Here is a 24,804-nt window from a genome sequence, read left to right as displayed (position 1 = left end):
AATATTGCCATTTTCTCTAAAGCCACCATCAATATTTACTTCACAAAAATCCTATTGAGGTGGCTTTTCAAATAAACCATTCCAAATTTCAAAGTCATGATGAATTTCTTTTCTTTCTAGAGACAACATGCAATTCTAGTATCAAAATCTCTTTCTTCTTTCAATAAAACCTATGAGCATAGAAGATGAGAGTTCCATATAATTAAGTCAGGCTTTATCTTTTCATTTCTAGCTTTCTAAATGCTATGAAAACTTTACAATATAATAAGAACAATCAATTAAAAATACAACTCTTTAATAAGAGCGAGGTGATCAATTCATTCCTTTCTGATGATGGAACAATCTTCCAACCACAATTCAATATTTGCATCAAAAGTTATGCCCCCACTTGTTTCTAAATCGGATTTAGTTCTCACAAGACCGTGCCTATACCGTCTTTACAGTCCCTTGCAGCCTTGCATAAGGAATATCTCCCCATGAAAAAATATATATATATAAATATGGAGATATTCCCAGCGTAAGACCGCAAAAGACTGTAAATGTGCAAACAGTACGAACACGATCTTGTGAGGATTGAATCTAATCTCACTCATTTCTAGTTTTAAATTGAATGGTCTTCCAAATCAAAACTCCAAGTTTAAATGAAAAGACTTGATAAAAAAAAAATTCAGAGGTTAATCAAGTCCATTAGGACCATAACTAATCCATCCCTTAAGAGTAGAGTTGGGATCTTCTCCCAACAAAAACCGTTTGAATATTCTTTCAACATGATCTGTGTCCATACATCTCATCATAAGATTATGATTCATCAGGTAGGAGGTGTGTGAAATTAAAACAAATCATGTTTTTTTTTCTTTTTTTCATAGAAAGCAAAAGTTCAAAAGAAAACAAAAGATCAAAAAAGAGCTACACACAACAGGGGGATAACGCATCCTCAAATAAATGGAATTAACACAATAGGGGGCCACAGAGAGAGAGAGAGAGACCTATCGATAGTTTAGAGTCATTTAATTTGAATCTATTCGGGTCATGGCTAAGCTGGCCCTGCGAGATATGTGGTCGCCCAATTATCGCCCTGCCACCTCGTAACTCGGCTGGGTTGGCATAGCTCAGCCACGTCAGGCTAGCTCGACCAAGCTACGCTATTGTTGTGGAATCTCATCTTATCCTTCTAGTCACTTCAACTATACGTCATATGGATGAGTACAACTACGGATAAAGAGGAGTAAGGAAGATGATTTCGTTGGGGAATGATACTCTATCCCCAATACCTCGGCGGTTAACTTCATCCCGACAACCCTAGAAACCTAGTCCGACTAGGACACGAATAATCAGTTATAAAAAGATACTCCATGCTCGAGATAAGGGATCCAACTTCTGAGACCTACACCGCTACTTAGTTCGGACCGACATCCTTATAGCTCAGCCCGACTATCCTATCACTACCTACTGACTTGAGCGTCGGAGTTCTTACCCGGGGATAACTCCTCGAGCCTCTGACTTCTGTTTCCTTCGTCACAGGTCTTGAAGCACGGCCTCATCCTTGTAACTCGGCCCCGCCCTGCTAGCAAAGACTATCTGATTGCCCTCCTCGGTTTATGCACCACCTCGGATTGAACAACATCAAAATCTTAATACTACTTTTTGTGCATGGGCTTTCATAAACAACCAATTCTTACCATGGGGTTCAGAAAAATGAAACAATCGCCACAATAACACCTTCCTTGTGTTAAGGAACTTGTAGTTCAAGAACAAAAAAAGCAAGTTTATAAAAACTCTTGTATGGGTTTGCGTTTCAAACCTATATATTTACTATTCAATTTTTTTTTAAAAAACCAAACTATGTCAAAACACGCCTATGAGCCGAAGAAATTTCATCAAAAGCTAGGATCTCAAAACCTCATTGGGTCACCGATTCAAATCTGACTAGGGCTGTCAACGGGTTGGGTCTAAATTGGATTCAGGTAGAACTGAAACTGATTTGAAAAGAATTATTAAGGACCAGGAACTGAATCGGACTCAATAGAGTCTGTAATCTATTGATGGATTAATAGATTAAAATATATAATCTAACTATGATGGGTTAATGGATATTTGTGATATATTAAATTAAGATTTCTGTCAATCACATTAAAAATATTGCATGATTTACTTAATTTTCATTGGTTGACATTTCACAAAATGTATTTACCATCAAGACTCTAATAACATTATAAATGTCAATTGTAATACACACATTATTTTTTCGATGATTCACATTTTTTTGCTTTAGATGTAATTAGTGCACCATAGATTTTGTCAAGAAAATATTTATAGTGTGTTAAATTAATTAATCAAAATTTTTATCAATCACATTAAAGATGCCAAATGGTTTACTTAATTTTCATTGGTTCACATTTTACAAGGTGTATTTATCTTCAAGACTTTGAAAAATAACTTCACAAAATTCATTAAGAACTTTTTTTACCTCACTTATTCTATCAAATGAAACACAACTAATTATTCACTTCCATCAAATTTTCAAACCGCACCTTCAGTCTTTTTTTTTTCCTGTAGCCAATTTGTCACCTTCCCACTCTCCAGCACCTAATGGGGCAAGGGAGGGAGGGGCAACGATGCGTGACGCCCAGGCAGGCGTGCCCTTGGCCCAAGGGCCTCGGGCCCAAGGCCCTTGCGGGCATCACATGTTCACTTCTATCAAATTTGTTTAAAAGAACCGACCCACAACACTCAAACTTGATGTTTACCTAACTAGACTTGAGTCCTTTTTCTTTCCCCATTTTCCACTTTTTCTTTCTCATAACAATGTCACAAAGAGAAACAAGAAGTGAAATAGTCAGTCTTTTTTTTTTCCCTGTAGCCAATTTGTCACCTTTCCACTTGAATGCATCTCTATCCGGTGAATCAGTTGTGGGACAACATCTCGTCATCATGTAAGAGGACCATAGAATTATACTGTTTGTGATTTCCTTTTGCTCTTGAAGGTGCGGTTTGAAAATTTAAATACACAGCCAATGACTCTCACAAGAAACAAGCAAGAAGTCAAGGATAATGAAGAGACCAATTTAAAAATTTATTATTTGAAAACCCTAAATTCAGCAGTCTACATGGCTTCTGTTAGTTTCAATGGTTTGACATGATATGTGCAGAAAAAAAAAATGGTGAAAAGAAAATATATTCTATGATCTTGGAGACAAGAATAAACCTAAATAAGAACACATTATTCTCAATTTGTTTGGTTTTGAATTTTCTGTAAGGCTGTGGAAGAGGGTTATCTGGGCCTATCCTGACCTGTCATATAAACACCCTACTAACCATAAATTGATAATCTTCTGTTCTAAAGCAAAAGCATATGTTGGGTTGCTCTCTCATACACAAACCATAAATATTCTTTTGCAACCCAGCATGATAAGCCGGGGTTGTTTTATCAGGTGCAGTTGGGACTGTATTCTATCTGGACCTTATTCCTTGTTACACCAACCTAGATCCGGCTACTCCTAGGGGTGTCAATTTGACTGGATTTGGTCTAATCTGATTCAGTCTAATATGGGTCCAATCCAATTCATTGAATGTTTTGACCATTTTTGGATTTGCTTATAATTCAGTGTATAGATGTCTAATTTGTTCAAATTGGTTTTAATTTAGATAGATTGGTTTCAATCCAAATCTGATTCATTGACACTTGTATTCCTATCTTCTATCAATAGGCCAGATATCGGTTCAAGCAGATTCAGTCCAATATAAATCCATTACTAATGTGTCCAATCCAATCCAACAAATACTTTGAACGTTAAGTCTGGATTAGTCCAATTCAATGTCTTATTAGTCTGTTCAATTCATTCAAATTGATTTTGATTTTGATGGGTCCAATCCAAAACCAGTCCATTGACATTCCTAGCTATTCCCATCCTGATATGGAAGAGGGGCTGTCTGGGCCTATCCTGGTCTGTCATATAAACACTCAAATAGCCATGAAATGAAAATCTTCTGTTCTAAAGCAAAAGCCTATCTTGGGTTGCTTTCTTATACACAGAACCAGAGATATTCTTTTGCAACCCAGCATGACAAGTCTGGGTTGTCTTGTCCTGTCAGGGGTAGTTGGGGCTGTATTCTGCCTGGAACTTATTCCTTGATAGTCAGCCCAGCCAGGCCATTCCTAGCCCTACTTTTATGATCAAGAATCCTTCTTTTTAAGTTTCTTTTTGGATTTTTATTGTAGGGTTAGTGGTTATTTGAAGAATGAGATGAACTGTGGACTAAGGTTTCTTCACTGTATCTAGCTCCAATAGAGTTTATGTTGCCATGGTCATACTATAGGCTCCATTTGGTTGCATAAGAATTGAAGGATAACCAATGGTTTAATTTCTGAAGTTATTATTTTATAGTGTTTGGTTGCATGTAAAATTTTTCTAACAAAGTAAAATAGAAAATTGTTTCTCTGGCAATTTACATCAATGTTTTTGAACTGCTGTTGATTCAGTCGGTCGGATAGGGAACCGTCCAGGCAATCGGTTCCGCTTTACTCCAAATTCATTCTTGGCAAAAAAATTGTTGAATTGGTCGACATGTTGACTTAGGAAGTTGAATTTTCGATCCATTAGACCCATTCAATAATTTTGACAATTTTTTTATTTTGATTTTTTGTTAGAACAGGCTATCCTTTTAAACCGGATGGTTGAGCCGTTAATCTGAAAACCAGTAGTCAAAATGGTTCTGATTCCGGATTGGTTTTTAAAACATTTATTTGCATTGAAAAAAATAAGAAGGGATGGAAAACAAAGCTTCCATTGTATAAGGGATGGATATAAACATATAATAAATCTTTCTGACTATTTTCTAAAGATACAAACTCAACTTAATTGTGGGAAAATGGCATACATTCTTTCTAATGTTCTGAAACCTATTTTCCCCAAAAAAAGTAAGTAAATATTGGAAATATTAGAAATATGATTTGTTTTCCTACTGTGAATCATTTTTTAAGAAAATCACTTTTTTTTTTCTCCAGACAAATGCAGAAGTAGTTTTATTTTCTAGCTTCATTTAAAAACCGTACAGCATTTGAGTTATTTTGCGCAGTCCATCTCCACTCCCAATCCCACCCTTGGAACAAAAGAAAGGAAACAAAGGTGTAGCTTCAATGGAATTTTAGTGAAAGTTAACAACAGGGCTCTTTTTACTTTTTACTTTTAGAAAGATATGGCTTTTACTGAAACCATGGAACTTTTTTTTCTGCACCACTCTTTATTTCTGATAAGTGACATGATATTCTCACATTATCAGAAACTATAAATTCAAACTTGATCTCTCTGAAGGAATTTTATCTTTTGCTATTCCTCTCAGTTGCTGCCATTTGTTTCTCTACAAGAAAATGTTGTATGGAGCAATTTTGCGTGTCTGAGGTGATTATAGAGTACTCACAGTCAGTTAACAAAATCGTGGACACATATTTTAATTTAGAACTCCTGCCCATAAGAATTTATCTACCCACGAAAGGAAACATGCAAACATACGAGATGTTCTTAATATATAACTGTAATGAGGCGTGGGTAAGAGAATTGAGCTCCACATTTGTATTGGAACCGGTTTTTCAGTTTTTGGAAAAGACCAAAATTAAATCGAACTAAATCAATCGATTAACTAATTTTTTGGTTTAGATTACTAGTTTTGGTTTTCGGTTTTTTATGAACACCCCTAGTGATTAACGAGTTTGTTAATTGTTAATAGCCATGTCCACCTTTGTATTTAAAAATTAAGGTTCAATTTGGATAAATTTTTCTTTTGAGCTTTGGGTTATGAGAAACAAAAATGAGCCAAAAGATGCTTTGAGCTTTTGATAAGAGTTGTATTAAAAACATAGGGATCTAAAGAAAAACACTTTTAAGCCCCCGCCCCTAAAATACAAAGCCTAAAATCAGGCTTTGTGCTTTGAAAACACAAATCCTAAAGCTTTCCAAACACAGTTTAAATAAATTAAGGAAAAAGAAGGACAAAATGAAGGGTCTTTGAATTACCCAACATTGAGAACTTATCTCATCCATGATCAGATAGGTCATAGGCCTGCCCTTGTGTCACAAGTGACTCCTTCACGGTGCCATCAAACACCTTCCACCGTGCCATTTGTGTGCCTTCTTGGCGTCATCATGTGTGTCATAGGTGAGCTATGTATGTATCTTTATAAGGGGGAGTCTGCCATTTGACTAGCCCCATGACACTTGGTCATAGTTTCATTGTTTAGGGTGAAAAGAATCATACAAAGGCATGATCATAGTTTCAAAAGGCTATATGAAAGTGGAGAGACACAAGCCTTAAGATTAGGGGTGCCAAACTCACTTGACTAAAATGTATCTATGCCCCTTATTTAGGTGCTAAGTCCAGCTCATTATTACCCCTACCAAGATGCATACGCCTCATAGCCTTTAATCTCAAATTGTTGAGACTATGGTCTCATTTGTTCCACCAAACTAGAAAAAGACATTAGAAGCTAAGCAAACTTTTTGAGGCTTACGCCTCTCAAAGGCCTACTTGCCTCATGCCCTCTTCACCTATTGAAGACCAATGGCCTTGTCTCCACCTTTTGTGCTTTGAAAATATTTGACATTAATGAAAAGGCCAAAAGTAACACCTTTTGCCTTTGTGTAAAATCTATTTTTGCCTCAAATTGTTGAGGCTATATATGGTCTCATTTGTTCCACCATATATAATGATACCTAGTGCCCAGTAGAGAATGCGGTCTTAATGCAGTTATAATAATACTAAAAGCAAACTTTTTTTTTGAGACTTTTGCCTTAAAATGTCTTGATTGACTCTTGAGACCTAGCTACTTGCCTCACCTATTCAAGACCAATGTGGCCTTGACTCTACCTTTTGCCTTTTTGAAACCTTAGGCCTGATATTGTGCATTGAAATCTACATTTCTAAACCAAGGAAGTTTGTGTAAAAACCATTTCCACAAAAGAGTACAAAACCAAAAGTATCAACTTCGATGGCCTTTCCATTCCCATTCCCATTAATGTAAATTAATATTTTCTTATTCTCTATTCCAGGACATATCTATAACATTTTAAATACCTTTCCCTTCACACTTTCCTAAATATTTGTTTTTTTAATTTTTAGGATTATTAGAGGTGTGAGAGGAGTGTGACACCTGGTTTAAAAAAAAACAACTTGGAAATGGAACTGTTCTGTCCACTGATTTTTGGGTCAATGATTCGATCATTCGGTTCGAATGGATAACCCGATCTGACAACAAAAATTAAAAAAATAATTAAAAATAAAAAATGGTCAAAAATTGTTGAACAGATCTATAAGTCAATGATTTGACCACCTGGGTCAACAGGTCATTGACTGATTTAACGGTTTTTGCCTAGGGACTGGATTTGAGGTAAAACGAAACTAGTTGCCTGGAAGATTTCCGGGCTGAACGGTCCAACCATTTGGGTCAACGGTGGTTCGAAAACCATGGTGTGACAAGATATTTTTGATGGTATTTAACAAAACACACAAATAACTTAGGGGGGTACTTGCATGGAAGGAAATTTGGAAATCTTTGGAAATTTGTTTCACCTAATTGCAAATTAAGGGAGTGTTCGACAACATTACTAATTGGGTTCAACTATGATTCTGGAAAGATATGATACTGAAAAATTTTACAACCAATCAATTAGCATTCACAAAAATAGAAACCAATCAAATTTCACCAGGGGTTGTGATTGGTCAAAGCCTTTCTGATATGATGTCTTTCCGACATCATAGATTTTCCCTTGTTGATTTTGTTTCAACCATGTTGTCGAACACCCGTAAGTCCTTTGTATTATCACTTCCTTTATCATGATATAGTATAATGGTTCATTCAGAAACTGTGAAGAAATCCTTTATTTATGGCTATGTAGTAAGATGGGATTATAAGGCCCTACTACATCAAAGTACAAGAACTTTCCCTGAATTTTTTAGCTCTCTTATTTTCTATCAAATCAAACATAACCTAAAAATAATACCTATTAAAGGAGAGGAAAAACAAGGAGAAAGAAGGTTCTGTCATTTAGAGCCTTCGAGTGTAGAATTCTTTTACATCAGCTAATTGAACTCTTTCTTTATTGGTCAAGTTCAACTCTACTCAATTCAGCCTTAATCCTAATCAACCATATAAACCTTTCCACGCCATTGTGCTATATATCAAGGGCTATATTATCTTCCCAAATTCTAAGTAACACCTCTATTGGTCCTAGCTTCTAATTGCAATTGACAAGGCTGAAAATGACTTCTTACCACCCAACACATTATGTGAAAAGGTGGTATGAACCATGTAGATGCAAGTGATCTTAAAATTAAGATTTTGATCAGCTAAGGATTTTGTCCAACCAAAGTCATAGACTTTCTCATCATCAGGGGCAGAGCCAAGATTTTATATTAGGGGGGCCAAAAGCTAATGAACAAGGATTAAAGGGTCCAAATATGAATGGGGGCCAAAATATGTGAAATGTCAATAGGGATTGTGAGGATTTTTAAGGCATAGAGGGGGCCATGGCTCTCCTCTGCCACTCCTAACTCTGCCCCCTGTTCATCATCATTTAAGCCTTGTCCTATTTATATGAGGTTGGTTACAAACTATGAACCCTGTTTTGCCTTCCATTCTGTTTGGTGCCTTGCTGAAATCGACTTCTTACCATCCAATACATTATGTGGAAAGGTGGCATGAACTATGTCAGTGGTTTCGAAATTAAGATTATGATCAGCTAAGAGTTCTGCCAAACCTGATTCATGATTCATCATCATCTAAGCCTTGTCCTATCTATATGGGATCTGCTACTTGAATTCTGTTTTATCATTCCGGTGTGTTAAGTGAATTCAGATTAGCTGAATGTTTTAGCTGTATAACAAGCTGTGGAATCAATGATAATGTCCCACACTAGTGATAAAATACATGGGATCCACACCAAGAGATTGAATGGTTGTAGGCTCCATGCATTTTATGATTGATATTGGAGTGTTACAATTGGTTTTACAGCCCGCTGAATAACTATTTTAGGGTTGAGAGGTATACATTTTGGTTTGTCGACAAAATTGTCTTAAAAGCAGAAAAAAAAGTTTGATTAAAAGATCTAATTAAAACGACTTGTCCTTAATTCAAACGTGCGGCTAGCCTTACAATCAAAAATAAATTTTTAATTCAAGTTAGAAAGTTAGTTGTTAAAATAATTTTTGAAATTTCCTTCATGTTTTTTATATTAGAAAAATATGCTACACAAGATGGGGGAAGCATGACCCCAGAAGTCAATAAAGCAAATAAAATAAAGGTAAATAGGAAGATTAAAAAAGTTAAAAGAAAAAACAGAATGAGGAGAAGACATCGCCTTGTGAGTGAGCCATTTCGCCGCTTGGTTTGCCTCTCTAAACACGTGCCTGTAACATACACCTCTGTCCAAAAGCTCTTCCATTTTTCAAAATAAAAAGGCTAGACACTCCTAACTAGAGAATCTCTGTTGTTAAAATACAAATAAAAATGTGTAAATTGTAATTGAGTAGCAAAAAAAAAAAAAAAAAACAAATAGAAATGGGTAATGACTAAGAGCCATTCCCATTAAACTGAAAAAAAGGTGTTTATATATATATATATATGTATTTATGTATATATAAATTCTCACATTACTATATTATCAAACGTAAAGATTCAAGCATCTGAAAATTTGAGTTTTTTTTTTTCAAAATAAAAAGAAAAAAAAGAACTTTGATCCCATCTCTATGCTATAAAAGGGCCATTAACCAAATGCTGATCTTGGCACTCCTTAGATGATGAAGATGAACCAATGTCGGTTCTAGCCATCTGGGTCTTAGGAGGGATGGACCAGATATGAACCCAACCTTCCGTATTTTTTTTTTTCTTTTTGCACTAAGTGGCTTCATCACCATCATCTAAGCGTTGTTCCATTTATACGGGTTGGCTACATGAATCCTATTTTGCCATTGCATTTTATTCAGTGCTATATCTATTTTTATTAGTTTATCAAATAATATTTTATTATTTTAGTAAAATATCATTTCTTATTATTTTTCGAACAACTCCTTTTCCCTTTGCACCTAGTTCTTGTATACCCTTTTTACCAAAAAAGAAACTTATATATCCTTCAAATTTCTAAAAGATCAATTTTTTTAGCAAGACTCGAATAGCTAAAAAAGCCAAAACCCCGAAAGCCTGCCCGAGAAACACTCCCCAAACGCAGCCTTATATGATTAGGACAAATTCTAGTTTGATAGACCAGCAAATGCTTAGGTTATGTTTGGTTCGATTAAAAGGAAAAATAGAAAGTTGAGGAAAAGATATTAACAAAATTTTTGAAACTTCTTAAAGAAAATTTCCTAACTTTCTATTTGTCTCATATTTTTTTTGTTGAATATATTTGTATTTTGTATGTATTTGCATGTACATATTTGCATTTGTACAGTGTAAAATGCAAATATGTGTGAATGCAAATATGTAGAGTGTAAAATGGTTCATATAAGTTGCAAAATTGTATTAGTTTTTCACTAGCAAATTTACCTTCTTACCAAACCGACTTTTAGCTATAATGGATGCAAACATGAATTCCAATAAAACATATGTTTTTTTTTTTTTTTTATCAAAAGCCTTAAGTGCAAATTTACTTCTTTTTTATTGATGTACTTTTACATATTATTATCAATGTAAGTATGCACTGCTCTGTCATTTGTCAATGTATAAATGTAATGTCAAACACGGGCAAAAGTGAACCAGAATGCAAATTTACCCTGAACCGGAATTTACACTCCATTTGCATTGTATCCAAACACAGCTTTAGCTTAATTTGGTAGGAATACAAATACAAAAACTCTGCCCAAAAGTTGGGATCTGCTGCCCAAAAGTTGTTTCACAAACTTAGAATCTCTTGCACATAAAAACTTTGTCCACATTTATCCACTGTACACTACCCTACCAATTAAGAACATCTCACATGCATAATACTATACAAGAGGATGAGATGTTTTCCATGTGTAACTGTAATGTTACGTGCTTAGATATGGGCAAAGTTATTGTGGGCAGGAGATCTCTGACTCTTTTCCACATCCTTACCCAAAGAACACCACAACTATGTATTGAAAACATCTAACCACATGACAGGAAAATATTTTCAATACTTAGCTGTAATGTCTCGTTGGTAGAGATGTGCAAACAGCTTGTGGGTAGGAGATACTAACCCCTATTTTCCTCATGGTTTTTAAAAATAAACTGGTGATTGAACCGATAAGGGATCCGATTACTGGTTTGAATGGTCTGACCATTCGACCTGAACGGTCAGCCCGTTTTAACAAAAAAATTAAAAAATTAAAAAATGGTCAAAACCGTTTAAACGGTTCGAATAATCAACCAGCTAGTTCAGCGGTTTGCTGACCAAAACCAATGGTTTTGGAGGAAAACGAAACCAGTTCAGGTGACCGGTTCCCGATTTTTCCAGTTCGACCGTCCGATCCGGTCCGGTTTTGAAAACCACGATTTTCCTCGTTTGTGGCCAACAGGATTGCCCCCACTCGCAAGAACAAATCTGCGGATCACGCATCCCGCGTATTTTAGCACCTCACCCTTCTTACCAGCTGCTGCTATTGCTGATCTTCTCCCGGTGCTCCACTCTTCTCTTCCCCTCTCGCCATCGCCAAAACCCTACAAAGCAGTCGGAATCAAAATGCTCTGCAACATGTAACAAGCAACCACACAGGTCGTCAAGGTTTATCCGGAAGCAGTATTCGTATCTCTTGCTTTTGTCTTCTCTTCTTATGGATATAACTATATAAGATCAGATATTTATCTTCATATATCAATAAATTAGGGTTCTTAAATGCCAGGAATTGAAATTTGACTTCTCGAGAACCACAACTCACGATTTTTTTTTTTTCACTTTTCTAAGGCCAGGACGTTGGGATCCTTGAGAATTTTTTTATTAAATTCTTAGCCTTCAACTCTGCAGAAAGGAGGAATAAGTTCTTGAATTCACGAAATTATGGTTCTTGAGAGCGGACGCTAGCTTATTGTTGGCCCTTTTTAGTTGTTCTTTGGTCTTCAATCTTGCGGAAATGGACGACACGAATGACGATGCAAGGTATCCTCCGAATCCTTACTCTGGAAATTACCACCAGAACTACGGTTCTTCGCATCGCCAGAAGCTTCCGGTGCGAAACGCCTCTTATCTGCAGGCTGGTGGTAATGAATATGGTGACGAAGATGAGGATGAAGATGAAGCAGAAGAGGAGGAGGAGGAAGAGGAGGAAGAGGAAGACGAAGAAGCAGGTGTGCAGCGTGTTGCAGAAGGGGCAAATGAAGATGAAGATGATGTCGAGGACGACGATGGAGAGAGAGACAATTATCGGAGGAGGGTTGAAGTTGAGGATGAGTCTGGGAGGCACAGAAAGAAGCGAAAGCTTAAGAATTTAGGTTACGAGTTTGCTCCTCGGGTAGCAGCACCGTCTGTTGCTGCCACTGCTGTTACTACTGCGCCCAAGCTATCCTTTGGTGGCCGGAATTCCCCAGCTGATTGGACAGAACATGAAACTTTTGTTCTACTAGATGCTTGGGGTGATCGGTTTCTTCAGCTTGGGAGGAAGAGTCTTCGATCTGACGAATGGCATGAAGTTGCAAACAAGGTTTCAGAAGAGTCAAATACCATTAGGATGGATACTCAATGCCGCAATCGTTTGGATACGTTGAAGAAGAAATACAAAAGGGAGAAGATGAAGTTAGCAGAAACTGGTGGCACAACCTGTAAATGGGTTTATTTTAAGAAAATGGACATGCTCATGACATCATCACCACGGCAACCTGGGTTGTCATGTGGATTGGATTCTGGCGAGTATGTGTTTATGAACCCCCGAGTTTACTTGAATCGTGCAAATGGGTTGGATGAGATGAGGGACAGCCCAGAAAATTCAGAATCCTCAGAGGGTGACGATGATGATTCGGATGGCCTTCCACCTAAGAGACCAAGATTCAGAGATGAGGCTGACGGGGGTTCTTCCTTTAGGTTTCTTGCTGATTCTATTCAGAAATTTGGAGAGATTTATGAAAAGATTGAGAACAGTAAGAGGCAGCAGTTACTAGAATTAGAGAAAATGAGGATGGAATTCCATAGAGATTTGGAATTACAGAAGAGGCAGATCCTAGAGAGAGCACAGGCAGAGATTGCAAAAATAAGGCAGGGAAGTGATGATGATGATGATGATGATGATGATGATGATGATGATGATGATGATGATGATGATGACGACGACGACGACGACGACGACGACGACGACGACGACGACGACGACGACGACGACGACGACGATGATGATGAAATTGATGTTTCTGCTGAAAATATCAGTGGGTGATGTATGTGTTTTCCAACTTTTTATTTCTTAGTTTTATGTGTTTCTTAGTTCACATGTTGTACTGCTTTCATTGTTGTATTCTTTGGATATTTTCACTCTCTCCTTTGGCTCTTATTCATGATGCATTTGAGTCTGTTAGAAAATAAAATATTTGGAAATGCTAGGTATACTAAGACAGCACCAAAACCAAAAGATCTTTTGCTTTTAGTTCTTCTCTTTGGAACTATCAACCATCTGGTTCACGAATTCATTGGCCATATGGTCTGGTGGTACTTTTCAAAAAAGATGCATTCTATTTATGTGGCTCTTATGTGGGGATTACTTTTTTATTAACAATTACCAGAAATGTATGTATTGATGATAAGATTTGATCATTATCCAAATCTTAGCCCAACTATATGGGGTTGGCTACATGGATCCTATTTCACCAATCCATTCTGTTTATTGCCATATCCACTGTTAAATTATTGGCGGTTTCTTTTTTGCAAAAAAAAAAAAAAAAGCACACATTTCTTACTACTTCTACTCATGTTCCTTTTGGTCTACCCCTTTCCCTTCTAGCCCCCTTCAACTTGTAACAAGTCATTCTTTTTACGGGGGATATTGATGGTCTTCTATGCACATGATCAAACCATCTTAGTCTACTTTATTTCTCTCATTTTATCCCTACTATACTAATTCAAGTAGCAGGGGATGAAACTGGCTGAAATACAACACAACAGATGAGCAGATTGTGGATAAAATGATGTAGCAGGTACAGTTTATAAATAAGTGTTTTGAGGGGTTAATGCATATATTCAGTGGATGAAGTCCTGTGCTTCAGTTCTTCCCACTTAGGTCTCACATGGATAGTTCTTTCCTGGTTATGCATTGATTAATTGCAAATTGCGATCAATGAATTGGACAAAACCAGTCTCACTTAAATTAAATAATTGCTTTACTATGATCCAAACTTTTTTATAAATCAAACAAATATTTACATTTTTTCTGACGTAATTCAGATCTCAACAGATGAAATGAGAAATCTGGTTCACTTTGAAAATGAAATAAAATAAATGAACATTTAACCCAAATGAAATGGTAACAATGATTTGTAGAGCCATTTGCCTTCTTCCCTAGCAAACGAACTTGATATATGGGACACTTGCTGGTCCAAATTATTCTGGGGCACCAGATATTTTTCATCACACCTTGGTAGTTAGGGACTTGAATTACTAGGGGAGTCATTGGGTTGGGGAATGTTATGGGATGATCCCGAATATGAACCTTTCTTCATCTTTTAAGCTCTGATAAAAAATAAAATATAATGTTTAATTCAATAACGTTAACAATAGAAATCAGGATTAATGAGCATAAATTCTGTAATGGCGAATTTGGAGTGAATGCCATTTTGGTATAAGAACTCTTTGTTCAAGCATCTTGTGGGTACATGGGCAAACCAATACAGATGCAGATTGTAATATCTTTGTGCTTGTTGAGTTTTACAGGATCATAGCCATGGAATGTCATTTTAGTGTAAGAACTTTTGGTTCAAGCATCTTGTGGATACATTGGTGGACCAATACAAGTGCAGGTTGTAATGTCTTTCTACTTGGTGAGTTTACAGGAACACTATCACCATGAAATCAAGATTTTGCTGATTTTTCCTTTTTAGTGGTTAGATTTATCTGCTTCTTTTGTTTATTTTTTTTGGATGTTTTAGTGTTAACTTGGTTCATTCACTTGCTGTAGAACTTAATTTTGTTCCTTCAATCAATGATGATCTACTTAATATTTGTGCTTCAGGCTGGTTTTCCTTGGTATCCGGTTATCCTTGTTAAAGTGTTTTTTCTGTGCTTCTCGTAATAGAGAGTTCCACCATTTCTTTTTAACTGCATTCTTGTCTTTTGTTGGATAAAAGGTGACAACTGTATGTCACCGTTCACCAGAAGGCCTCAGATTTAATGGGTGGAGCTGTGCAGGCACTTTTATACTGTACCAACAATTGGCATTTAGCTTGCCATGGGAAAGTTCAGACTCAATAAGGTGTCAATGCTTTTCAACATTTTCTTTCAATTTTTTTTTAAATATTACAATGTTTTTAAACATTATATAATTTAACATTTATTTGTGTCTTTGTTTGGTTGACTTGATTTCTAGAGGATTATGTGCTGAACACCTCAATTCTTGATTACTGATACCTGTGCAGACACGAATCAAGGTAAAACTTGTGATTTGCTTCATGGTCGCAAATCTGAAGTCATCCTGCTTTTCTTTCTTTTCTATATCTTAACTCTCTCTCTTGGGGGAGCGGGGGCATTTTAAGTGGATTGAAGGAGTCTTTCTACACAACTGTTGTTATCTTGATGCTTTGACAAGTGTGGTAGGGACGCAACTCTGTTCTTGGAATCAAAATAGGTAAGTAGTGGGAGCCTTCTGCGTTGATTCTCTTCATTGGTACCAGTATTGTACTGGCTCGATATTACATATTATTTTGCCTTTCTTCAAAAAATGATATAAACTATATTCCCAGCATAGTGACTTGATAACACCATTCAGCTTGTTATAATTTGTGCTGCTGATTATTTTGTGGGGACTAATATCCCATATTTGTGGTGGTTGTGGTTGTATGTTTTACTCCCCACCTACAAACAAAAAGGATGATTTTTAAAAATGCAGGGAAATATATGTGAAAACAAAGATTTATGAGCTTCCGATATATTGAGTTAAGAGGGGACAAAGTTATCATCGATTGTCAATCGTTTTTTTTTTTTTTGTGTGTGTGTGTGTGAGATTGCCAATCGATTAAAAAGAGTATATGATGTCCGAATCTTTGCTAACTATGCAGAAGAAAATTTTTGGATTCATGTGAAATGGGGTACAATTTCAACTCTTTGATTGCAGAGGGAGCAGCTCCAGTGCCAGATGCTTTGGGCGGTTATATGTAATCTAATTGGCTTTGAAGCCTTGTGCTACTAGTCTATTTATGGTGTGAATGAAACTGTGAAAGCCCGTGAACCCATGTTGTATTTTTATTCACACTTCAGAGTTCACATTTGTATACTTTCATCCATCTTGGCCTTTTCTATTGCAGCCAATCTAAGCGGTGCTTTTGGGTTTCTGTTTGAGTTTGATGCCATTATTCTTAGTAGTCGCCATCGCTTCTGTTCCCCTCTCCTTTTTGGTGGGTTGTGTCGGTTCAATGAAACTAGCCAAACAGTACTTCGAATTCTCTGACATGGGATTTCCATTGTGTAAACGGATAGTGCTGTAACTGCATTACTGTGGTTCTTGCATACTCGGTACGGCACCAACTGCATTATTGCCTGTTGATGCTATCTGACTTCTGAATGATTCACCAAAAATTGGCATTGTATGTTCTTTCATGGTTGCTAATGGTTAAAGGTTCTTAATTATTGAAGGAAGCGACGAAAAGAAGAACTGCAGAACAAATGTGGACGTTTCTTGTTAGGTTGTGAGATCATGGGTGTTGATCAATTGAGTGCTTTGCAGCAAGGGAAAGTGGGAAACTACCATTAGAAATTGTCACAGGCTGCAAACCTGCGATCCAGCAGGAGTACTATATGTACCAAAATATCTCTTTCCCTTGCTTCATTGATTCATGGTGCAGTATTGGATCCCTGAGAAGTTGAGAACGTATTTACAAAAAAAATTATTGGGGTTGCGATGATTGATTTATTGTGTGGTTTCAGATCCTCAAACATATCTCTTTACTTCATAATACTGGGGAGATCTCGGTAGTCAGAACTAGATACTCGACCAATTGTAGCTTTTGAATTTTGAACTCTCAGCACCATGAAGAAGAAGAAGAAGAATTGGATAACCCTTCAAACCAACTAGAAACTTCTAGTTTTAGAGATATGTGGGGCGAATAAAAATGGCCTCACTCTTTGATTACATATTTTGAAAGAAAATCCACTTAAACCACAAAAAAATGTATGTTTTCTCTGTATGAGTTTTGGTTGATGAACAAGACTCCGGAAGCAACTAATCTTGTCCTGGGCTGTGCAGCTTCATCCGAACCTTCTCTTCCTCGGTGATTCAAGTACATCAAACATCAAAGTTTAGTGATTTACATGTATAGTAGAAAACAACATTCATAACAGTGTCCAAGACAAGCACCAAAGAGTACATGGAAGCTAACATCAGGCCCTCCCAGACACTCATCCCTTTGCACATCCTAAACTCAAAGAGACATTCAACTAGTCTCAAGCCCACATTATTAAACAAAGTCATCAGTAGGGCTGTTTGTCTCCTTCCTTCTATTAGACTCTTGGCTTTCATCAATGACGCAAACCCATAACACTCGTTCTCTAACACAGACAAAACCCTTGCCAAGTTCCCCACAACCGTAATGTGTGCAAACCCCACACAGAAGGGTATTCCCAGAAGCCCTATGACACCCCAAAACCCAAGCACCATTGAACAAACCCCACATGCAAACAAGATCTTGGGTACTATTACCAAGCTGACAACCAAAACACCAAAGAGGCTAATTGCAATGAAGAACTCCCAGAAACATGTGTGGAGAAGCTTCACCCAGGCAAGCCCACTTCTCATAAACAGCCTTCTTCCATTGAGGCTGATCCCATTGTAACTGTCTGAAACTGCTTGCACAGTGGCAGCTCTTCCAAGGAGAGAGAAAGTTACAGAAGAAGGGAAGCAAATGATGATGTGAACAATGGTCTCGGAGAGGAGTCTAACTAGGGGTTGAGCTCCATTGTGTCCAAATAACTTTCTTGTTAGTCTGATTGTGGAGGGCGGTATTGTAGGAAATTGATGAACGAGGAAGTGGGAGATGAAGAAGGAAAATGGGAGAGGCGAAAAGAGGAAGATCGAGATAGAGTGGAAATGGGTTGGATGCAGAAGTAAAACCCTGATGGACTCCCTAAAGATTTCGGCTGTACTCATCACTTGAACTGATTCAAAGACCTGTGCCGTTCTTCTTGGCATTGTGGGAAGAACAGAGGAAAGAGTAGAGATAGAGTGTCTGTCAGTCTGAGTCCTTTGGTCTCAGCTATGGTCACATTGGTTTGAATTTTAATTAGAGCTTTTGGTTGCTTCAGTGCTAATATTTCATGATTGTATTGGTTTGTAAAGGAATTCACTTGACTTGCATTTTAGCACTTTAGCCAACTATTTAAGATTTCAATAATTAAGATAACTGAAGCCATTCACAAGGGCTGATATTAATGAAAGAGGCCTGATTTGGTGACTCACAAACTACCGAATTAAATGGTATTGCATGCTTTGACACCATTATTTGCATAGTTATTGGTGATTAAAGCTATGATATAATAATACTTTATTTTATTGTTTATCTACAGAAATCAGTTTTCACTCAGACTGATAGATTGAGAGATTCAGGGAATCAGAGATCAAGAGACTACTTATTATGGTAGGTTGCTCTAGAAGGTGTAATTCCCTTTATCAGAATCAGCCATCAGGGGACTTTGAAGGGTACGAACTGATAGTGGGTTGGAATTTGGAAGCATTTGGGGGGGGTGGTTGAGCCGTTGAGGTGGGGGGAAAAGTTCAATCATTTCCTTCAATGAGATGACATGATTTTGCCTTCTTCATCAAGCTCCAATTGGGGGAGATTAGGGTATGGACCGAATTATTAGAGGGGAATTGGAGTGGGAATGGGAGTGGGAGTGGGACAGGGAGGACCCTGTGGAGCACAGGCTGTTGAATGTAGACAGTCAATTTTTTTTTCCCATCTTTAGAAACGATTGACTAGTTGTGGCTTAGAATTTGTGATACATTGCACATTGGTGAGACCCAATGGGACTGGAGGACGCACTCAGTCTTGTTGATCAGAGGGCCTCAATCATTCAATATGGTTCGAACCCACAAATTGGGTGGTCAGGATCAGTTGTTCAGCAGTGGCTACACATCTTTGGGTCCAAAATCCAAACCCACAACATGCTGAACTGATAGGTGTATAATGTTAGGGTATTGGTTTCTTGGAATTTTGAATTCCATGTCGAATTTGATCCGGTTAAAGGTGATCCAAGTTCAATTCCTTTATAATTGGATCAAATATGGATTCACCCCTCTTATCCGATAAGATTCAAGTTAAATCTAAATATTTATCAATCAAACATGCATAACTGCATACTCTCCGTGGTAGGGTAAGGTCCTCAGGTGCACCCTGCTCTGTCTCTATCCCTTGATTCCTCACCTCCATATTTGGATGAGAGGCACCAAGCATGATTTTTGAACTGTTGTTGATCCGGACAGTTGGACCATTTGGTCTGGGAACTATTTAGGCAACTTGTTCTGTTTCACACTTAGCCCATCTTTTAGCAAAAAAATGTTAATTTGGTCAGCAATCCATTGACCCCAACGAACGAACCATTGACCTATTAGACCTAGACAATTATTTTTGGTCATTTTTATTTTAAAAAATTGAAATGGCCCAGAAACTGGTGGCCTAAGCGCTTCCGGTTCCAGATCGGTTTTTAAAACATTGACACCGATGTGGCTTCAGCTACTGGGTCACGGATGAGTATATCCAATTAGATCGGATCTGTCTGCAGCCCTAATTCCTAAAACGACCTAAACCAGACCTCACCTGGTTCCCAAGGAAAGGGTCAACAATCCTGGTTTTTTTATTGACTTACTGTACCTGATTCCCTTCGGCTCGGTTTGTTTGGGTGGAAATTTTCCACTCAAATATTTCGGCTATACTTATGCCCCTTTTACAGTTAAGGCAAAATATTTCACTTTTCGTGAATGGAAGCAAACACTGCTTAAAGAGTTCTGGTAATCAGGTCATTTGGACCTCTTGTCACATTGACCCATTTGTGCTATATGGTGAGGACTGGTGATTTGCCCAACTGCCAACCTCAGCTTTCCGTCAGATAGGTTAGCCACTATTTATTCGAGATTTTCTGAGTGATATCAACTGTCTGAAAGAAGCCCAAGAAAGGTGATTAAATTGAACACCTGACAAGGGCTTTTGGATCCATGAACAGAGGATAACAAAAGGAAACACATCTGGGCCCTGAGGCCCCTGACCATGCTGACGGTGAAAGAAAGAAAACATGGTCATAAAGAATTCTCTTATGGATTGGCAGAAACAGAAAAGTGAATCCCCTACTTTCTGGATCTGAAGTTTTGTCAAATTAGTATACCCTTGCATACAAAATGTGAAAGAAATGGACTTTGATAGAATTAGGTCTTACTTTCCACTTTCCAGTTTCGGCTCCTATCAATCAAACACATCCTTCACTTTGGATTGGCCCTCACCCCTGAATTCACTCCCTTGTCCTAGATTTACCCAAATATGCCCGATACACCGGGTATCAGTAGTTTCTTTTTTAGGTTTTACTTACTTTTTTTGAAATCAGTTCAGAGGGGTCGGTATAAAGCCCAGCTACCCTCTGAACTAGTGGATGACCCGATACAACCCCTGAAAGGACGTATCGGGAAGCCATCGGCATGATACATATCAGCCGATACGTATCATACTTTGAACCTTGGATTTACCTAGAATTGGAGCTTTTCTCAAGTAATTATGCATTCAAAGTTTCAGCTGTATTTTTAGATTTTAAGTGCCCTGACTTCAACACTTAAGCTAGTAAATCAACTTCTTGGTGAAACCAATTTTAGTAGCTTCTTTAAAGAGGTTCAGTCTACGCAGCTCGATCAAAGCGAATTGGGATTTGCTCGTCACAGAGTGCACCCCACACCAACCTCAGAGGCACAACCCACTGTGTATTAGAGATATCTCCCATGAATGATAACACACAAGTATGGGAGATATTCCCAATATGCAGTTGAGACGTGCTGTAAAATCGGTGTGTGGAGCATTCTGTAAGGAGTAGATCCAGACTCAACCAAAGCTGTTACCCTCCTAAACGGGCTCTAAAATGTTCTGTGCAAATCTTATGGGCTAATTAGGAAAATCATCTTGATAATTGGAGACTCCAAAATTGTTGTGGGATGGCTGACAGAACCAGCTTCAGCTATATGGTGATATAGAGACTTATTGAAGAAAGTCAACTGGCACACAAGAAATATGACAGTTACCTCTTTGGGGTGAAAAGATCAGTAAATACTTTAGCAGCAGATGTAACAACTCGTGCCTCTTCATAGGTTTCCTGTATTGGCTTAATTTATGGATTAATAAATTATTTTCATTCATAAAAAAAAAAACTAGGAAAATCATCCAAAGGAAAGAAAAGGGCTTCACATGCTAAGATAAACTTTGTGTATACATTCCAATCCTGTTTTGCTTCTATGTATACACTAAAAAAATAAAATAAAGGTTAGATAAATTTTAATTCAGAAGACAATATATAAAGTGGCATGAATCCCAGGTCATTTTGCCCATTTAACCTAATTTTTCTAAAATCCCAAACTCACACACTAGTTCTCACACATTTCCCTCAAGTCTTTCAATAAAGTTCATCTTGAGAACGCCTTGAGAATGATTAGTTCATTAATGCCTAACGATTTATGCTTTAGAATGGTTATTTTTATCATATTGATGCTTGTTGTTGTCAACCTTTAGAATCTTAAATAGGCTATTTAGTAGTTTTACTTTCATCATCAACCCCGTTGGTGGATCAGGGGGTAAAGTGCTGGAATCTAGAAGTTGGGGGTTGTCACAAAACAAAGTATGGGGTGGTAAGTATTACTAAACCCTAAGTACGGGGTGATTATGTAATTTATCCTTTTTTATTTTCAAAATATATTGACAAATGTTACTTTTTGGTTAAAGATCGACTCTCTTGAAAGTTTAAAATTTCTTGAATATTTAAACAAATTCTTCTAGAAAATTTGAGTTCTGCAGATTTCTTATTTCTTAAGATCCAATTCTCTAGCAAAACAGTTCTGCTTCTTTTGATTTTGGTGATCTAATTAAAACATAAATGTTTCTGGAATTCAAACCTAAAATTATTATTTTTTCGCCAAAAGGTGTAATTGGCAGTTTTGTGAGTCCTCCTTCCCTGAATACGTGTACAAGTTATGAAAAACTAGGTTTCTTACACAACAAAATTATTTCCTAGGGTAAAATACAAAAACCTCCTATGAATTTTCTGACAATTATAAAAACCTTTCCTTATATTTTACTTTAGCAAAAACTTTCCTATATTTTTAAAAATTTTAACAAATACTTAAGTTACGGAAAACGTTAAAGAGATGATCAATTTTTTCAAATTAACTATTTTACCCTGTTATGAATTTATGTGCATATGTTTTTATTAAAATAACGCTATCTCAACAGCTCCATAATATGTTCGAACACTATTCATCATCTTCCTCACGCACAGCGGCATGGCAATACACTCCCCCTCCAACCTTCCCCCTTCTTTAATGGGTGGGAAACCATGGCGGCAAATGGATGATAATGTCAGACGTTCAACGATGGTACTGGAAATTTCGTTCAGCAATGGGAATGATACTCTGTTTTCTCGTTCATTACAGGAGGAAGCATGGGTACAAAAGACCTTACTGGGCATTGGTGCAATGGAAAGCTTGCTTACCTGTAGAAGGTTGGCGTAATATATCCCAAAAGATAAACCGGCGTCATCCAAAGAATCAAATATGGTCTTCTGTGGGAACCCTTGGATCAGCTTCATAGTATCGTGACTGATATATCCGTGCGACGTTGCAAAGTGCATGAATATCTGGTTTGGCTGCGCTGAACTGGGAAGCGATGCGAACCACCTATCACACACTGCAAACTACGACACAAACTCCTTGTATACCGGTATTACTTCCGGGTTAAACCCATTCATCACCGTCTCCGACAACCCCTTCTCTACGCTCTCTGCCTGCTGTGCAAATCTGTTCATCGTCGTCGCAATGCCGCCTTTATTAACCGATGATGACTACTGTCCCCATGGAACACCAAAAACCTGCTCGTAAATTGCCTGACACGAGTGAGCAGGGTCAGGGTCGACGTACTCCAATTGATTCCCAAAGTAAACCCGTTCCGAGTTGGGATCCGTTGCAGAGATCAAGTTGTATTCTTTCCCAGTGATACCATCAATTTCAGGGTTGATGGACTTCATCCACCCTAGCATGTGATCCAAGGAGTGGTTTTCTTGGATTAAAACCATGACGGTTTTGATGGAACATGAATTAAGAGTGGAGGAGCCCTCCTAAGGCATGGTTGTCACTTTGGAATTGAGTTTGGTCTTCTGTTTCTGAATGGTAAGATGAGCAATCTTTAAGGGCAGTTCGTTGCACAAAGCAACAAACTGAGACATGGTGATGATCGATAGAGTAGAGATAAGGGAGGATGGGGGAGCAAAACGTCTATCTTGGTGAAGCGGATCGCATATATATAGAAGAGCTAACCAGTTTGGTGATCGGTTATTTGGATCTGAGCCAACAAGGGCTATCAACTTTGGTGCTAGCCCTGTAATGAACAAAATTCCCCATTACATGGTTGCCCACCCTGGAGGAAGCATGGTTGCCCACCCATTACAGGTGCTTTTTCCTGTAATGAACAAGAAAACAGAGTACCGTTCCCGTTGCTGAACGAAATTTCCAGTGCCATCCTTAGACGTTTGACATTGTCATCCATCTGCCGCCATGGCTGCCCACCCATTAAATAAGAGGGAAGGTTGGAGGGAGGTGTACTGTCGTTCTGCCGCTGTGAGTCGTAAGGAAGAAGATCAACAGTGTTCGAGCATAGAGTTGCTGAGACAGGGCTATTTAGTAAAGACAGATGCACATTAATTCGTAAAAAAGTAAAATAGGTATTTTAAAAAATAATCATCTCTTAACGTTTTCTGTCTTGGTCCTTGACGGAAGGGAGGTATTTGTTGAATTTTTTAAAAATAGAGGGGAGGTTTTTATGATTGTCAGAAACGTCATGGGAGGTTTTTGATCCCTTTATACCTTCCACTCAAAAGAAATAGAGAAGGGTCCTCGGAGTAATGATAAAATCTCGGCTGACAAGAATGAGAAGATGGGTTTGAGTCAGGAAGAGGCTACTTTGTGCGAAAAAAATGCCATGGTTCAGGACAGCATCCAGGGCACCCCTCCCAAGACCCCAAATAGTAGGGACCAATATTGGGTAATGGCCGTTTTTAGAGTAGTAGAGAATGAAAGTTTGTCACTTTTTCCTACTCAATGATCATAGTCAAGTTGGTGAAGGATCAAAGATTGCAATGCCGATAAATCTGTATGAAGTGACACACACATATTTACATAATGTGAATGCATGTATGTATATAATAAATCAGTTTGCCACTGGATGTTTACAGAACAGCCATTCTTTACTATCTAATTGGTCAGTCAGATTGCTCAGAAAGACGGATAATTATTCTGTTCATATGATTCCACTTTGATAAGACTGGGGAAGAACTTGAAATCTGTTTATAGTTGGAATTGGAGATCTACTTGCAGATTTGGTAGTTATGATTCTCCCATTTGGCATGTGAGCATTTTACAGTCTTATAACATACAGCT

At 37.6% G+C, this 24,804-nt stretch overlaps 2 protein-coding genes across 51 annotated transcripts; one reads left to right on the top strand and one right to left on the bottom strand.

Moving 5' to 3' along the window:
• Positions 1-11,524: 11,524 nt before the first annotated feature.
• On the top strand, positions 11,525-16,468 carry LOC148842724 (uncharacterized). Of its 50 annotated transcripts, none has more exons than XR_016103438.1 (6): positions 11,525-11,732; positions 11,918-13,369; positions 14,856-14,962; positions 15,269-15,393; positions 15,508-15,765; positions 16,196-16,468. XR_016103438.1 is itself a non-coding variant. In XM_088958682.1 (2 exons), exon 2 carries the CDS (start codon positions 12,079-12,081, stop codon positions 13,366-13,368), a length of 1,290 nt encoding a protein of 429 aa, XP_088814808.1. In that variant the 5' UTR covers positions 11,528-11,723; positions 11,918-12,078; the 3' UTR covers positions 13,369-13,575. The 50 variants fall into 50 exon arrangements, 2 of the variants coding, with proteins under 2 accessions (XP_088814808.1, XP_088814809.1); XR_016103466.1 differs by having other exon boundaries at positions 11,528-11,723; positions 15,330-15,393; positions 15,557-15,765; positions 16,252-16,468; XR_016103468.1 differs by having other exon boundaries at positions 11,528-11,723; positions 15,330-15,393; positions 15,508-15,568; positions 16,252-16,468.
• Positions 16,469-17,418: 950 nt separating this feature from the next.
• LOC148842723 (uncharacterized) lies at positions 17,419-22,961 on the bottom strand. Its single transcript, XM_088957903.1, has 2 exons — positions 22,681-22,961; positions 17,419-17,995 (listed from the first exon to the last, which is right to left on the bottom strand). The coding sequence occupies exons 1-2, from the start codon at positions 22,959-22,961 to the stop codon at positions 17,419-17,421; spliced, it is 858 nt and encodes a 285-aa protein (XP_088814029.1).
• Between the last annotated feature and the right edge of the window lie 1,843 nt (positions 22,962-24,804).

Source organism: Nelumbo lutea, chromosome 8, assembly GCF_056320005.1.
Source record: "Nelumbo lutea isolate HS-2025 chromosome 8, American lotus-T2T, whole genome shotgun sequence".
In the NCBI taxonomy this organism is placed as follows: domain Eukaryota; kingdom Viridiplantae; phylum Streptophyta; class Magnoliopsida; order Proteales; family Nelumbonaceae; genus Nelumbo; species Nelumbo lutea.
This window is presented reverse-complemented; position numbering and strand designations above follow the sequence as displayed.

What these genes read in the sequence shown, in the direction of transcription:
- LOC148842724 (XM_088958682.1), top strand. Translation starts at nt 12,079, where the DNA reads ATGGACGACACGAATGACGATGCAAGGTATCCTCCGAATCCTTACTCT.
- LOC148842723 (XM_088957903.1), bottom strand. Translation starts at nt 22,961, where the DNA reads ATGAAGCTGATCCAAGGGTTCCCACAGAAGACCATATTTGATTCTTTG. An exon ending in CCCATTAAAGAAGGGGGAAG is followed by an intron (nt 17,996 to 22,680) that starts GTTGGAGGGGGA and finishes TCTCCTTGGAAG; the next exon opens with AGCTGCCACTGTGCAAGCAG.